Genomic DNA, 18550 nt, shown 5'->3' with positions numbered 1-18550 from the left:
AAACCACCACTAATGAACAAGCTAATTGCAGCTATTTGCTTAATAATTGTTTAAATGGAGAAAGTAAATTTAAGATTGATCCTTCGGGATTATATTTGTGGCTGACAATAATTGAAATTTAAGCTCGAATTTAACTTGAATTTATCTCAATTTTAACCAGCCTTTACGTAATACAATGGTCTTAATCCACAGAGCAAAACAAACATGCCTTTTTAATGAGTTGCCTGATATTGCACTATTTTCAAACAGCTGGTTCGCAAAAAGATGATTAATCGACATTTGGTTTAAAAGATGACTCTGCTATAATAGCCTATTTTAGGTATAACTGGTCCCTTATCATATAGTGGGTCGTCTCTTCTGATCAATAATAAAAAAACGGTTGCAAATAAGTTATTTAATATGAGCTACCATGTGCTCCATATGAAACCAGAGCTTCAAAATTTAATACTGATAAAATTATCTGTTTTTGAGTTTTGTCACTAGAGAGCGCCTGCTATCTGACGAGGGACCAGTTAGCAGTTCCTCATCTTTAAAATTTTAGCGAGGTTACCTGTTTGAAATGGTGCAATACCAGGGCAATTCGTTGCAAAGATAAGTTTGTTTAACCTGGTAAGTGATCCAGACCCCTAACTATTTGACTTCCATCTCAGTTTGGTGACTATCCAGCTGACCTTTGAATTTCCCTAAGCTGTCAGCCTCAAGCACCCATGAAGGTAACTTATTCCAGTAATTAACAATTCGCTGGCTAAAAACAACCGTTTCTATTGGATGTCACATTACTGGCTTGTCGATTCCTATAAATGCTGACATCCTACACCTTCCAAAGTTGGACTTCGGTGATGTTATCTTGAAGTGGAAGTGTTATGATACCGCCACCTTACAACAAGTAGGATAATTTCAACAAACATCCCTGCACAACACCAACCAGAGGCATCAACAGAAGTTCTCTATGAATACCTAGTACAAAGTTCAAAAGACTCACTTTTCGTGGGGGAGTGCCGACGAATAAGCCAAAGTTCACCAACCGCAATCAATGGTCTCACCTTGCATGATATGGTGAAACGAACGCCATAGAGCAATGGAAATCGTTTCTATGGAAGGACGAATCTCTCTGTACTCTGTTCCGTATGTGATTATTACAGTGGTTATAATCACCGTCCTCCCCCGCATTAGATGGAAAAAGCCCTGGTTCGAATCCCGTTAATGATGCGAGGAACTTTTTTTCATTCCGTGGCTGAGTTAGTCGGTCTCATGCGTGGACAGCAAGGTTTCCCCGAAACTCGGGTTTTTCGTTCAGCAAAACAGGCAAATCGACAAGAGAACGCATGCAATTTATGCACATATACATGGACAGATGAGTGGATTGTCGGGTGGCCCTGATATGACAGTTGAGCCTTTTTAATTTCTTCATTAAAATGGGGTTCTTCCAAACCTGACGGCGTCCGAATACTTTTGGTAGAGTAGTGTATATGCGTGTATCATATTTTATATTACACCTATTTTATATTTGCGTTTTTATGTGTGTTTTTAAAATGAAAATAGAAATCATTAGTTGGTGTTCAAATATTAAAGGGCTTCCATTATGTATCATGAGAATTGAATATATTAAACTTTTAACGATGTTTGGATCTCGCATTTTATGTTTTTCTTTATTAACGTGTTTTAGTTCGATTTATATTTTCTTTTTTTGAATATTATTTCCTGAATTCAGTTTTTTAGAAATGGTTCCATCATAAAATGTAAGTTTGATAATTAGATTTTTTTGATTATCAGAGATAGCACACAGAAATGTGTGAACCTTATAAAAGATTTATGGTAAGCTCTATCTTTCAAGGAATGTTAGAGTAAAGAGAAAACCGAAGTTGTTGACAGGAGCATGAGACAAAATGAAGAAATATGACAATAGTTTATTTGTGAGATGAAGATCAATATGAAATCTTTATTGTGCATTTTAATAATGAGATGTGTGTGATGTTGGAAACACAAACTCCTGGAAAACGTGATACAAAGAAGAGAAATGAGAATACTAATGTCTGAGAAATAAATCAAGAAGTAATTCTTTAGAGAATGGCACACAGGATAAACACAATCTACGTTGATAGGGAATATACAGAACTAGGTCTTCGCGGTTCTATTGAAGTCTTAGGGAAGTCTGTCAAAAAATATTAAAATATAATCTACACCTCTTCAAGTACAAGTTGATTTGTTTGATAGGAGAAACAAATCCGCTGTCTGAAGAGCTGCCAACGACTGACGAAACAGTTTGGTCTAAGAATTAATTCTTCTTAGACCAAATTGTTTTAATATTTTACTCTACCTGACAGTTCAGTAAATTTACATATATAAATTGACCCACTTGAAATAAATGCATTTATTTCGATAAAGTTAATGCTGCAGCTAGTTGTCAATAGCTTAGCGCACTCTGTCCACCAATCATTTAAAGGTTTTTCTTGCTAGACGAGAAAGAAATAGCTTTGGTAATTACACCGGTTAGTGTTTCTGTGCTTGCTGACCAGTGATTAACTCTAATGACTGACTTCTCTGAGGATCGCTTGTAACTTTTTCTTCCACCCTCTCCAGAAAGTTTGATCCTGAGCGTGGCTAATGACGAGCTCCTTACTCAGGAGTCATTATGAACGACCCCATAGCTTGGCTCGGTGCTCGTAATTAAACAGTTCCCTCACAGATATGTTTAAAGAGGTACAAAGTGCAATTTTGTAATTGCATTCTCTGTTTCGTGAAAAGACATGACATCTTCAACGAAATTATTCACTCTTGGGCAAACTTGGATATTGATTGATGCTGCGTTACAGCGTGAAGTCAGAATCTTAATTGTATTGTACGAAGTTTGAGAAATTTATTTAAGAAAAATGGTTTGCATAGAAAATTCATCTTATGAAATTCATTTATTTTTCATTGCTCTTATAAACTTATTACAAAGGAGTTTATGAGGAGGGATGTTTGTTTAATCTACTGGCACATATATTTCCTTTTTATTTACTTTAGAAATTTTATTTTAAATGCTTATTTGCCGGCTTGAGTATTAAGAAGTTACCCTTGGGAAAAGTGACTTCTAAACGAAAGAAAGCATTTGGGTAATGAATTCTCGTGCAGAACACCTTCCAACAAAACTAACTGAACAAAAAATCTCGCCAACTATTTTTATTTAGAAAATTAAAGATGGAAAATGCACCGTGTACTTGCACGCTGCATTTCCCATGTGGATGATTATATGACCACATAAAAGGTCATATTTTTTGTTTCATATTTCACAAAAAGTCTGGCTTATGCCATTAGATTAATTATTTTATACCATTACATGATTTAGTTAGCTGATTTCCCGAAAGAGCAGAAAAAAAAATGTTTATCATGATGTGTGTGTTATCTGAACTAAGATTGTTTTCTTCTCTTTATTTTCAGAGGATGGAGATGAAGTTACGCTTATGTATGCAAAACACGAGGTAAGTTTCGTGTCTTCGTATGAATTTTAAAGAATTATCACTAACTTTTTTTATGAATTAGCTTGGAATTCACTTTTTTAAAAAAAATATTTATAGATTATTTTTATTTTTTAACGATATTTCTCAATTATGCTATCACATTTAAATTGCCAATTAACATTACCACGACCCGAATAATTTTCCTTTAGTTGATAAATCTTAAAATAATCTTTCGTTATTTTATATTACATTAATACACCTTCGGTTTCCATTAATTTAGTCTTCAGTCAAATATAAAGACATTAAAAACTTTAATGATAATAATTATTAATCACTCATGTGAAGTTCTGTTCACATATTCCAATATCAGTTAATTATAATTATATTTTAATAAGCTTATATATTTTTATTTAATTTCCGGTTCGGTATAAAATCTTTATAATAATTGATTAATAACTAATTTATTTAGTAAAAAAGTGCACAAAATTAAGCTTCACGCAGTCCTTACTAAAACAGTCAAATTCCAAATGCTTCTGAACTACTTAAATCCATAGAAATTAATTTGGTGACATCATATCCGGTATGGCAGCAGGTAGTGACAAAGAATTGGTTTCGTAAACCACTGCCAAACACGTAATTAAAAAAATAAAACTGATACTTAATTATATGCTCTTTTAAAACAATTTTAATCAGCTATTGTTAATATTTATATCGTTGTTTCTATAAAGGTCGTGATTCTTTTTTTTAACTGTACGTCAGTGAGCCTCTTTCCTATTCTGGTAACAGTTAACGAGCATGCGCAAAGCAGTCTAGCTCATGACTGCTCTTTTTAGCATGAAGTTTGAAAGCCTTGCATTAATATTCCTTGATGGGTACTTTTACAATCTTAAGTTACTGAATTTTGCTATCTTCCTTAGACAATTTGTTTATTTATATGATGTATTTTACGAGTCTGTGGTCCATTTTGGCTGTATTATTACCGATGGTTGTAATAAAAACAAGACAAATGAGATATAAAGTAATGGCAGCTGTGTTACACAATAGACAAAAGAACCAGAAAGAAGGAATTAAAACAGAGTTCAGTTCCAGATTAATTTCAATTGATCTTCGAAAATATCTTAATTTTTCTTTTTTAAGTAAGCTAAGCATTCCATAGACGGGGAAAATGGTTGGTAATGAGAATAGGGAAATAAAACTTAACTTAAAATTGAATTGTACAGTAATAAGATTCAAAACCCCTTTGGGAAAGAACAGAACTGTAGATTTAATAATAAATGGGGACTCCATTAGATTTCGTTTTGATTACTAGAAGCACACAGTGAAAAAAAAATTCCCTCTCCGTTTGAGAAAAAGAATTTATCCACTATTTGACGGTTATTTCTGAAGACTTAAAACACTTGTACACATCTCCAAATTGGATAAATGGGAAGACTCAAGTGGAAACCAAATAAGTCTTGTTTGGAGATTGCAGAACTCTTGTAATATAATAGCTAATTTACTTTTACTTATTAAATTTCAATTTCTAGTTTTGTCTGCTTTGATGTTGGATATAAGGACCAATCCATGAAAATACTACAACGAAATTTAGTTGGAAAATTTTCCAAAAAATCATTTGAAATATGAAATTCTTTAATGGAAGAGGTTGGAATAATATGAGGTGTGATATAATGATGCCAATTTGTAAACAGCAAGCCCTTTTAAATTATTGTACAGTAGTTATGAGTACTGTACAATAATTATAGTACCCATTTATTATATTCAGTATGGGGATTTCAAACATTTCTAATTATGATCAAACTTTTAATTTAATTTCTGAAATAAATGGATAAACTTTGCTTAATTTTGCACTCCTTTATTTGCTTTTTACGTGGTCTTATGTTATATTTATGTATATAATTATTTTATATGCATATGAATGCGGGAGTGCAGTAGCACACGTTCCTTGAGTAGACCGGGGTTCAAGCCGGTCTTATGGCAGATTATGGGCCATTTCCCTCAACAATTCATGTTGAGGAGGCTTCCATCTTGCAGTGGGTTGATAATGGCTGCAGTTTACCTTTTTTTTTTAGTTTTGAATGTTGGTTTTATATATTAAATATTTTATATTCGTCCTAGGGCTGGTCTTTCATTGACTAATATTAATCATCCATCATGCTGACATTCCACCTTTTTTGATATCTCTTCTCCATTGTCTTGATGAGTGGGGAAATCCACTTTCCACTTCCCTTAGACTGCGAAGATTTTGGGGAAAGTAGTCCAAATGGTGATACTTTTGAAGCCAACCCCATACTCCTCCTCTTCCAACTTGGTTCATTGTTCCTTAATCCCACAAAGACCCACAATGGCCCAGAAATTGGTTCATTGTCCAGTAATCCAATATCCCGCAAAGACCCTTTTGACCGCCAAGAGGCTAACTATTTATTCATACCAATAAACAAATTATCTTTTTCGTTCGTTATAAAAAGGAATAGCTCAGTGGTTCAGAGACCCTGAATGTTTGTTCATCGTGAAAATAATGTTAGAAGCTGTAGTCCTAACTCCAGTTAAATTCGTTTAAAATTTGTCTAAAGATATAAATGACATTATTATGTTAACGGATCCCAAGTATACAACTTGTATTATAAGTCTGTTATGTCTGCAGAAGCATGTTCACCAGCCGATTTGGGCGTTGTGCTGGATGAAAAGCCGGAATAACTTGCAGGGTAAATCCTACTCCCTCCTCTTGATATCGGCCAGCAACAGCCTCAATCCAGTTGTCGACGGGAATCGATGACTTCTCCAAACGAATGACAATGGGGATAGGGTCATTGCAACTATCAGAGCTTATTTAATTGAGGTGAATAAAGTTGAATTCACTTATGAGTTGTCAAACACTGGAATAAGTGGTCTTCAAACGTGACAGAGTCAGGATAAGTTCAAAGCTCAAAGCAGTATTCAAAGGAAGCAGTCTGTCGGATGTAATGAGAATTCCATGGGAAATTTTTGAAAGCAGGCAATGGTGGAAGAAATGGATGCCATTTTTGGATTCAGCGTGCAGTACATCCCCTTAGATTAGTGAGTGTTAGAGTGAAGTTAATGTCAAATTATCCCTGTTAAGGTGAAATTTCATTAGCTTAACCATGATGAAGTTGAACTTATGTTCAGGTACTGCCTTTCTCTAGATTCTCATACTTAGCCTAATTGTAGGTTAGGTATGAGAATAAATATGTATAGAGAAAAAGACTTAAAGTATACGGGAGAAGAGTAATAAATATCATATAGTTGTAATCAAACTGAGCGGCTAAATTTCGAGAACATAAGACTATAGTTTTATTAAGTGTTCTATAAAGTTATAATCTGATAATTAATTGATAAGAAGGTAACTATACTTAGTTTTCACTTCAGTTAATCAGCGAAAAAGAAAAAAAATCAGAATCTGCTTAGAATTCGCAATGTTTAATGGCAAACTGACCAATTTAGTGTCATTAATGTTTAAATAATCTGAATTAGTCTGCCTTAACCATTATTGAAATCTTGGACGACCAGGAAGAAGGATTTTCTACGAGAATGTTGTTCTGTAGATTAAAGGAATACAAGAGAGAGAGAGAAGAGACTGCTGTTGTGTCAATTTGCTAAACTGTCTGCACTTTTGTGTGTTTGAGAAATAAAGTCATCTCGCTCTTTCGTGCTTTCCTTCGGATTTTACTTTGTTCTAATTTCCCTCTGAGGAGAACAACTCCAAGTTCTTGTGCAGATGTTTGTCTCTCTGGAGAGAAATAATAGCTCGCTGGAAAACGTTTCGAAATTGAAATGAGTACTTTCTGTCCGACTCGAAAATATTGGGTAAACAAAGTGTAACATTTGTGGTATAAGTACCGCAGTAAACTACAAACCCTGGAGTGCGACTCGGGGGTTGTATACGTTGCTCCTGTCCCTAGATTATAATTTCCTGAGTATTGTTTAGAATTTTCGCTAAAGGTGTGCTTCTTTTAATATATACATTTTAGAAGTTTTCTCGGCCATGTTTTATTCATTTTATGTTTATATAAATCGCTTTAATTAATTTATTTGATTTATTACGTCATTCATTTATTTTTTAAGATGTAATTAAGAAGGGTTCTGTATCAACGCAGGTTATTTATAAATGAAATAGTTCCATAAAATAATGCTACGTTGCATTAAGTTTTTACTGTCAGCCGTGTGGGGGCGCTGTTGTCTCTTCATTGAAAGTGGCGTCCTCAGATGGTCGACGGTACAACCTGACCCAGAGTAAAGTTATTTTATAGAACTACTTTTTTTTGTTATTATAAGTGTAGAGGTATCCGATCGTTCATTGGCTGGGTGTACTGTCAATCAAAGCAATGCGCGTGTGGTGGTACCTCAGGTACCACCACATCACCCCTGAGGTATCTGGTTGCCAAGTTCTGTAGCCCACATAATCGGAGTCTTTCTCGTGCGGTCCTCCTTTTGCCAATCTCACCATTCCGTTTTTGGACCCTTTCAAGAAGCTAAGTGTCTATTTTTCGGATGAGGTCTCCATACTTGAACACAGTATTCCAAATGTGGTCTTACAATTACCTTATACAGTGGGACTATAACCTCCATATCTCTACAGGGTTCTGTTCAATAAATCATCCAAAGGACACAATGGGCTTTCCTGGCTGCCAGTTTACACTGTTCAGAAAACTTCATATCTGCCCATATTGTAACTCCAAGAACCCTTTCCTTCTCCACTGTTTTTAATTCAACTAAGTGTATAGTTTATTTGGGGGGTTGCTATTCCCCAAGTGTAAGACCTTGCATTTAGCAGCGTTAAAACATAGCTGCCACCTCTCTGACCATCTTTGAAATCTGATCAAATCATCGTGAAGGAGCGCTGCTTGGCACTGATCATTAATAAATCTACCAATCTTTAAGTCGTTTGCAAATTTTGACATCACGCCATTATTTGTGAAAAGGAGAAACAACAGTGGTCAAATAACTGATCCTTGAGGGACTCCACTTCTGACTTTACACCAATCTGAAAAATATCCATTAATCACAACCTTTCTGCCATACAGCCACCAGAAATCCATCTTACCAGGAATCCCAACTAGTTAGTGGAACCCTGAGGGACTCCACTAATAACATCGTGGACTAATGTTATTAGTGGAGTCCCTCAGGGTTCAGTATTGGGGCCTTTATTGTTTTCTGTATTTATAAATGATATTGATGATGGTATATCAGGCTTAATGTCCAAGTTTGCAGACGATACGAAGGTTGGCAGGGTTGTCAAGGACACTACTGACACTATGCTGCTGCAACAGGATTTGGAAAGGTTGAGCAGATGGGCTTCGAGGTGGCAAATGAAGTTTAACATTGACAAATGTAAAGTACTACATATGGGAAACAGCAACCCCAGAGCAACGTATCAACTCTGTGGTACTACACTGACAGTGGTAGAGAATGAAAGGGACCTGGGGGTGGTGGTGCAGGCAGATATGAAGTTCTCTGAGCAGTGCAGACGAGCTGCAGGAGTAGCTCATGGTGTATTGTCGATGATATACAGGAATTTTTCCAGCAGGGATAAGGAGGTGATTATTCCCTTGTATAAGGCAATGGTCAGGCCACACCTAGAGTACTGTATACAGGCCTGGAGGCCTCATTTCAGGAAGGATGTAGAGCTGCTGGAACGAGTACAGAGAAGGGCAACTAGATTGGTGAATGGGACAAAGGGGTTCTCTTACGAAGAAAGGCTTAAGTTTTGCAAATTACAGTGTCTGGAAACTAGGCACCAGCGGGGTGATCTGATAGAGGTGTACAAAGCCTTGAATGGTTTGAGCATGCTCAATGCTGATGGGATTCTTCCTCTAGCTCAGAAAAATCACCTGAGAGGGCATAAATTCAAATTGAGGAAAGACAGATGTAGGACAGACGTGCGGAAATTTGCTTTTAGCCAGCGGGTGGTTGGTTGGTGGAACAGACTTCCATCCCTTGTCGTGGAAGTTGATAGCCTAAATAAGTTTAAGGCTCAGCTGGACAGGTATTTTGAATGAACAGAGGGGTGAAGTGGAAGTGGTTATTTTTATTTATTTATGTTACTTTTTTTTTTTTTTTTTTGGCTGATGCTGCATAAGCTTGCTTTCTTGCATCAAATGCCTCTACTAATGCTAATGCTAGTTCAAGCTTATATTTTAACCTCTCAAGAGGAGCAGAGTCAAATCCAAATAAACTATATTGAAATTATTATCTACATCCAGCTCATACGTAACTGTGTCAAAATAACTTACTACGTTAATCAAACATGATTTTCCCTTAACAAAACCTTGAGTCCTTAAGGAAGCCATATCTATCTAAATGTCCCTGGATTGCACATGTAATCGTTGCCTCTAAAATTTTTCCAACCACTGAAGTCAGACTAACCGGTCTGTAGTTACCAAGTTCACTCTTACTGGCGATAAGTTCAAGCTCGTACTAGAAAGATTCTATTTTGGTAAAAGTTGTTGTTGGGTTTTAGGAACATTGGCGACTAAGGCCATTGCTCTGTGTTTGTTGTCTGTAAATTGTATGTGTTCTGAGGATTTTCTGTCTGCTGGACAAAACACCCGAGTTTCCGGGAGAAAAAACTATGCTACCCTCTCCCGAGACCGACTAACTCAACCATTGTGAAAAAGGCCCATAAAAATTCCTCTCGTCATCGACGGGACTCGAGCCAAAGTCTTTTCCACTCGGTGTGGGGAGGATGGCGATTCTACCAACTGTACCATCCACAACGGTGCTGGCACACGTAACTTTAGACTCAACAAAAGCTCTTTTCGATAAGAGGCATGACACCATCAATCATTCTATCTACCATCTATTTCCTAAATACATACTGGAACTCGTCATCCCCAATTTCTGGATGGCACCACGTTTTTGTTAGCCCTGTGAAATCAGCATTAGTTTTCCTAACCAGGAATTCAGCCATTTTATTGGCAACGCTCCTGATATTACTGTAGATACAGTTAAGACTAAGTTGAAGCTGTTTATGTTTGTATCCCAAGCTTTATCTTTCCCCTCATTTGAAACGTTGCCACCCACAGAACGTCTTGTCAACATCGGCTGTTGTAGCAACAAACACGAATTCTTGAGGTGAGTTTAAGCAATATTTTGACCCATATCATCAAATAAACGCTGATCTAAATTACCCTTTTCCCCTTCCTAGCTAGCAGTTCCCTAAACCCATAAGGTATCATCAATGATATTGGCAAAAATCCTTGCACCACCTTTGTTCAAATGAATACCATCTCTACAAAATAGATTTATTCTACCTACAAATGAGACTCTCGCTGATAAAAATTCCTCCTTAGAGCCTTGCAGAGTCCCTCAAGTCTCGAGTATAATCCACAAGGCTTTCAGCAATAATCCCTCCTATCGTGTCTGGGCAGAATTAACCTACCCGGGATTTATGAGGGGTCTGAAAATATATGGCCTGGAATATTGTAAGTGATAGTTTTATGGAAACGCAATGGATAAAGGGATGGTTAAGTGGGAGAGATAGAAAACGGTAATCAATGGGTATTGCCCTTCCTGGACTGATGTTTATTAGTGGAGTCCCCCATGATACTGACAAAGGCTTATTGCCTGAGTTTTCAGATAGAAAAATACAAAAGGATACGCTTACCAAAAATGACTTCTGAAAATTCCAGTGTTTGATAACTCCTCATCTGCGAAGAGATCATCGAAGCTTTGAATGGACTGAGAAAACTAACTTTTGATGACAATCTTACTCTTTCTTGGACATACATTTAAATTGAAAAAGAATGGCTGTAGGATAAATGTGCAAAAAAATTCTTTCAGTTTGTTAGAATGAAATTCCACCTGGTGTTGTGGAAGTTGATTTGTTCAAACCTTCTTTAAATCTGAATTAAAGAAGGCGTGGCACACAATGTGGACAAAAAAATGTTTGTTTTTTTTTTTCTGATAAGCTTGCTTCCTTCGTGATTTTCCACTACTAATACTAAGGCAAAATTGATATTTGACAATGAATCTGACTCGAATTTCAATCCCGTTCCAACTTCCAGGCGGTACCACAATCTAAATGACCACGCTTTTGAAATATTTCCTTCAGATAAAACTCTAACAAGAATCACATAGACAGCAACAAAAACATTAAAAGCTTTAAAAATAACTTAGCAATAAGATTGCAACCTTCGGCGCAGACCTTGGCTCACCAAGAGACCGAGGAGGTGGTTGTCGCGTGCAATGCGACGCCCAAGGGCGTCCCACATATGTTTAATCCAGATTTCTCTGGTGATCGTGCTAGCCACAGAAGCTGTTGGATATCTTCAGTTTCAAGATATTCCTTCACCACTCGAACTCTATGTACAGTGGCGTTATCGGGCATGAAAAAAAAAATCTGGGCCAACCGCACCCCTATGTCACACATAGAGTTACAGGATCTGTTCTTGGTACCTCTGCGCAGTTATGGTACCCCTATCAAACACATAGAGGGAATGAGTCCGTTGATCATTATTTCGCCCCACACGAGAACACCACCTACACTGTAAGTGTCCCTTTCTCTGACGTTGGAGGAATGGTACTGCATTCCCCGTTGTCTGCAGATGAAATAACGTCTAGAATCCGTATGTAGGCTAAAACGGGACTCATCAGAAAACAGTACTGCACCCCATTTGCCAGGGCTCCGAGTCCCATGTTCATGGTTCAAGTTTCGACGAACTCTGCGATGGTTTGGGATTAATGGGATTCAGACCACTGGCTTCCTTGCGTAGAATCCACTTGAATTGCGCCTTCTTAACACAGTCCGGTTGGAAATTCTTTCACCTGTGGCCGCAGCAACCTCAAGGGACGGTTGATGACACGACGTCGCCTAAGTTTCTGTCTTGCTGTTAGAGCTAAAGAGCGATTCTGGTTGATGTAGCCCTCTGGTTACCTTGGCCAGCTCTTCTTGTTTCTGTCTCCTGAAATTGCTTCCATAGTACAAAGATGACATTGTGACACTTAATGTGACACATTAAGACAACGCGTTCCACCTGTGACTGCCCAGATTCAAGTCGTCCAACAGCCTATCATTTCAAAGAATCATCTAAAGGACGATGACTTGCCCTGAGTATTGGAGATGTGGCTGTCCCACTGGGCAAGCCAAAAAACGGGAATGAAATGATGTGGTCGCAACCAGTGTTTTAAAAGGCATGAATAAATTGCATAATGTGCAGCTCTGTGAGGTGGTAGATCGATTTCTGTTGGATACTCGGAATTTGCATTCCAGGATTCCTATTATATCAAATATTTCCCTTCGGCGGCTCTTTTCAGTGAATATCAATGAAAAAAAAATAGTTCTCTTAATTTTGTCGAACAGTGTATTTGAAGTGTCCAAATTAAAATTAAATTGAGCATTATCAAATAACGCAATACCCTGCTCAAACTCATTGGGCATCCCTCTGATTATGTGACTAAGAAATACGCACTCTACTTTGGCGTATAAAGGCCAATGAAGGAAACCTGTATAATTTAAAACATGACTGCTTTGTGCTCCTGACCTTACCCCTGTTCTGTGTCGTCTTTTTTCACTTTCTTATTCCAGAGGTTTTTTCCCTTCTGCTTGGAAATTTGCTCATATCCAGCCAGTCTCTAAAAAGGGTGACAAATCCCACCCATCCAATTATCGTCCCATTGCAATTACTTCTACTCTTTCTAAAGTAATGGAGAAATCAATTAACCGCCAACTCTTAAACTACCTAGAAATCTTCCGTCTGATGAACGATCGCCAGTATGGATTTCGTCAGTGTCGATCCACTGGTGATATTCTGGCTTATGTTACCCATTTATGGACTACTTCAATGGAAAGGTTCGGTGAAACACAAGCAGTTGCTCTTGACATCTCAAAGGCTTTTGATCGTGTTTGGCATAAAGGTCTTCTAAACAAGCTTCCATCTTATGGTTTGCTAACTGTTTTTAGTAATTGGTTATCCAGTTTTCTCTCTGATCGCTCACTGAGGGTGATAGTAGATGGCTCTCTGTCTTCTAACTTCTCCACTAATGCTGGTGTCCCCCAAGGTTCAGTTCTTTCCCCCACGCTTTTCCTTTTGTATATCAATGACCGTCTTCCATTGACTGGAAATTCTATCCATAGTTCTACTGATGATAGCACATTGCATTGCACTTTCCAGTTTGAGAAACCTTGCCCTGCTCAATCAGCTTCAACTTCTCGAATATCCGCCACCAATTCCTTAAATGCCGATGTCCAGATAATTCTGCAGTGGGGCAAAGAAACTTAGTTGATTTCAATCCTTCTAAAACTCAGTCTTGTCTTATATCTCGCATAAAGGATTCTTCTGCTCCTATGCTTATCTTTGGTGACACTCCGATTTCTAGGCATAATGATATATCTCTTTTGGGGATTACTTGACTTCTAATCTATCTTGGCAACCAACCATATCTGGAGCGGTGCCCCCAAACCTCTCTCAGGCTTCTAGATTCCATTCAAAAGAGGGCAGTTAAGTTAATTAATGACTCATTTCTAACAGAGTCTTTCCACTGTCTCATAGGCGTTCTGTTTCTGCTGCATGTCTTTTCTATAAATACTTCCTTGGGCTTTTCTGAATCGGCTTCTATAATTCCATCTCTCTTTTCAAGTATAGCCATAAAGTTTATGGTTATAGTTGTGTTATTTCAATTTCTTCTTCATTTATATTTGGGTTTTATTCTGTTTTTAATTTTTGTTTATGATGATTCAAGAATGAATTTAACTTACGTATAAAGCGCAAGAGAATCTCTGGGAAAGACAGGAAATTCAGCAGGTGAATTCTCTTTTATATCACGTCTCTTGATTTTTTTTCCCTCTTCTTCCTGTCGGAACACTTCTCAGATATCCTATTTTCCATTAGAAGCATCCAAAGGAGTTATTGGAAGAAAAGAAAAATCTTGACCGCATCTCAGAAAAAAAAAAAAGAGTCATGTCCTAGTATTTTCGATCAACCGTCTCATCTAATAAAGAAAGATTTGGAAGTCTCTGCTTGAGGCAGTTTTCCTGCCTCGTGTGAGCATGAACTACCAAAGATGGGAATCATTAAATATAACGGACATACTTGGAGTAGTTCGAGCCGCTATTTTTAACAATAAACGACGCCCTAGCTGGGCCACTTGAGCCAGAGCTGGTAACCATTAGTTACGCACGTGACTTTGAAAGAAGAAAAATTTTACATTTTCATCAGAAAACGAAATTAAAATATTAAGTTACCAGACACGTAACTTTTCGCGAGTAGTTACGTCATTAAAAGATGTGCGCGCGCATATCTTCTGTTGGTATGCCAATTTTTATTACCAAAAGATATGCGCGCGCATATCTTCACGTTTGGCGTGTCAAATTTTATTACCAAAAGACATGCGCGCGCATCTTTACTATATCGTGTTGTTTTATATTAGAATGAACTGCAATATGATGCAGATTTTGATTTATTTGGTTAATCCCCTTGAGTTATTTAATTTAAATATTTGGGCAAGTGACTCTTTGGGGTGTATACGCAAATTTATCCCTCTGTACGCAAGAGTAAAGTAAATTGTCTAGTTACTGTCAGGTTTTACGACATTCTCTTAAGTGGTGAGTGAAGCAAACGGAAGTGGCGGCGATATTATTCAAGGGCCCCTGCTGAGTTCTGTTCCGGTGATGGATTTTTCTTTAACTCTGTGTGGTGTGCATTCTGGCTTGGATTACAACCTTTAACCATTTTTGGTCAAAAAAATTGATTCTGTTAACTTATTTTTATTCGTTTCAACAAAAAGAAATAAATGATACAAATGGGAAAGCTTATTAAAATGTAATCTTTATTTTTGATTTACTAATAAATAATGTAAAGCATTTATTTAATTCAATTTCTTTCAATCCATTTGATTCATTTTCTGTACGAATAATTATAAATATTTATTTATTTATACAGTAATATTTCCACACTGATTTTGTGAGGGGGCGCTGCTAGCATAGTTTCTAGAAATAGTAGACATTTGCAGTCAATTGGTGATAAGACTTATGCACTTTGTACAGTCTTGTAGGTTTGTTTCTTTTCTATTTTTTCTATTACAGTTTTGAATACTGCATGGGTTCCTTTTGGTTTTAACTTATTATTTTCAACGACAAAAAAAAGGAAAAATCAAAGACACAAATGATGTGATGAATTTTATGGGCCTTTTTCACAACGTGGCTGAGTTAGTTGGTCTCAGGCGAGGGTATCATGGTTTTTCCTCCCGGAAACTCGGGTTTTTCGTCCAGCAAACAGAAAATCGACTTGCTGATGTTCCTGAAACCCTATTACAACTTGTGCATATTCTTTAAACTGCTCCTTGAATTATCTGTACACCAGAACGATATACGGTATCAACTTCCTATTTCATATTAAATCTTTCTCCATCAGGGTCCTCTCTCGAAGGTTGGGTACTTACAATCAATCAGACAAAATCTTTCCTTCATGTTCCTGTTTGTTTAAACTTTTCTTCCACTGACCCGCCTGTTCGGGTTACCTAGAGGTCAGATAGGTGTTCTTCGTTCTCTTCTCTCCTTCTATTTATTTCTTTTACCTTCCTCATCTTAACCCGCCACACTGTTGAACTACCTTTCTACTGACCTCTTGTACCACAGGTCCTCTTTGGAGTATGGGCTTCATTATTCCAGCATACCTGAATTCTTTAGCAGCATACTACTATCTGAATATGACAAACAGATAGTAGTTGGTAGAATTGCTGTTCTCCCCACATCGGGTGAAAAAGACCTGAGTTAGAGTCCCATCGATTACGGGAGGAATTTTTCTAGGCCTTTTTCATAACGTGGCTGAGTTAATTGGTCTTAGGCGAGGGTAGCATGGTTTTAACTCCCGGAAAAAGCTAAAAATATAGAAAAGCATTTCATTGACTACTCTGAAAACTCCGAGGAACATTCTCAAGGTTTCCAACATCTTGAGCTGCCTAATTCTCCAGATCTGAATGCAATTGGGAATGTCTGAGATATGCTGGAAAGGGCAATTCCGTTTCACAGTTCTCTACAGACCGCAATATGATAAATTGATGGAAGAGTGGTCTAATCTGGAGCTTCACTCCCTCAGGCACCTAATGGACTCCATATCATGTGTACGGTTTGTTTTCCCTTTTAGACTGGGAAGGGCTTTTTGGGCTTGTTCATGAGATATTTTACTATTTTTCCTCTTCTACAAAACAGTGTGGAAAGTGTTGAAAAATCGTTGAATACCTGATAGGAGTCCCGAATCAATTCTTTGGGACTGCTGAGATTCCAAATGGGCAAAATTTATGGTGCCTCGGTCGAATAACACGAATTCCACTGTATTTAATTACTCAATTACAATAATTATTTAACTATCTAACGTTCTTTCTTTCAAATAGCTAAAGGAGAGCACGTGGGTTTAAAAAAAACAATTACTACTTGAACTGTGTAAAAATTAATTTTAAAATATTAAAGGCATAATTAAATTCCAGATATAAATAAATATTTTGATCAATACCAACCTAACAGCTGCAGTAACTTTAATCGGGTGCTTCCTTTTACTCTTTTTTCAAAGTCCCAAACAACAGACTTGGAAGATTTCTGAAAGGTACCTCCCTGTAGATTTGTTGAACTATGATCTGAGGCAATTCTGCTTTTTGTAACTCTAAACTGGTATTGTAGTCAGTAGATTACGTGGGCTCTGGAAAACAGAGATAAGTCAACTATTACGAATCCAGTAGGGGATAAACCAACCTACGCAAGATAGGTTTTTTCTTTCTGTCTTTTTTTTCTCCTCTCTCTTGTCTTGATCGAGTCTGACACACTGCTTTTAGACTGGCTCTCAAATAGGTGATGTACCTTATTCTGGTAATTTGATAAATAAAAAACCACTTTTTTTAATATGGTGTAATGTGGACATTAGATAAACGAAACAAGCAGTCCATATATTCAGAAGATAACCATTTTGATTAGTTTTATCACTGTGGAATGTCACATTAGCTTTATTGATATAACGTGATCGTGTATGACGTTGATGGACAAAAAAAAAGGCCTTGTAGAGTACCTGAAATGCAGGCATTGATTGAATTAAATTCTCCAGTATGGACTGATAGAATTTAGGATTGCTGTCAAAGTCAAACCAAGTTCTCCACTACACTCATGCGCTTTTGTCAACATGGCTGCAGGTATAAACTCACAAAAGCGCATTGCTATAAATTGATAAATCCAGTCGGTTTTGAACAAGCTTGCTTTTTAAAAATAGGCCCTCGCCATTTTAATTATATGTATGGAGATATTCTTGGAAGTGATGTCTGACATTTTCTCTGCATGTTTTGGTTCCTCTTCCATATTGTTAAGCAGTTCACGTTTCAGAAGTCGATATATCTTTATTTCCAGAGCATTATTGTAAAGCTTTATATTCTCTCACCCTTTTTCCCAATGACCTACAAGAAGCAACTAAAATGCGACTCTTAGAGAGCTTCGTTTCATTTTCTTTGCTGCCGACGCTAGAGTTTATTGCAGCGTTCGGAAGCCGAGGCCTGAGGCAACACCTCATAGCAGCGACCTTGAAAAATATCAATACGACCGGTCTCATTTAGTAAGCTTAGGGGAGAAGTGGGTTAAACAGAAAGCTGCTCCAGCAACTAATGGGAAAAGAGATGAACGCAGACCTCATACTTCGATCAGAACGTGGATTAGGTGTTAGTAGACTTCGATTATGCTGATAAGGTGTAGAAATCGGTGAGATTAACGCTTCAATGAGTACTACTCCACGTACCTGGTCTTAGTCGTTGATCCATCGATGAAGATGTAACCTACTTGTAGAGTAATGTTGTGGATCGATAGTTTCTGACGGCAGATCGTAGATCTCCAGGCATTTATGAAGTCCTTTGTTTGATCTTCATATTTGTTTACAATCGGTGGGACACTGCATGAGTTTTGGGACCCAGACGGAAAACGAATTTTATTTTCTGGGCCGCTATAAGATAAACGTATTTTCAGTTTAAATTTCTGATTAAGCCTAAAATCTACCAGATCCACATAAAATAGTTAATGGGATTATTGTTTCCTCTACTTCTTATAAAATTAGAGAATGTTATAAGGATTTCTGATCTGTCTAATTGCTGTTGGTGTTCAAAATGCGGTGCAATTATTAGGACCAGCC

The 18550-nt window shown here is 37.2% G+C and overlaps 1 protein-coding gene across 2 annotated transcripts in view; it reads left to right on the top strand.

Annotated features, from left to right (window-relative positions):
* LOC150086107 (solute carrier family 4 member 11-like) overlaps positions 1 to 18550 on the top strand; it is a 478166-nt gene that overhangs the window by 146133 nt on the left and 313483 nt on the right. For both annotated transcript variants that reach the window (XM_090373714.1, XM_090373715.1), the window contains exon 2: positions 3421 to 3461. In XM_090373714.1, coding sequence (XP_090229840.1) covers positions 3421 to 3461 — 41 coding nt within the window. The remainder of the gene's footprint in view (positions 1 to 3420; positions 3462 to 18550) is intronic.

The sequence above is a fragment of the Mastigoproctus giganteus genome, chromosome 5 (assembly GCF_048544385.1).
Source record: "Mastigoproctus giganteus isolate SK-2022 chromosome 5, ASM4854438v1, whole genome shotgun sequence".
NCBI lineage: Eukaryota > Metazoa > Arthropoda > Arachnida > Uropygi > Thelyphonidae > Mastigoproctus > Mastigoproctus giganteus.
This window is presented reverse-complemented; position numbering and strand designations above follow the sequence as displayed.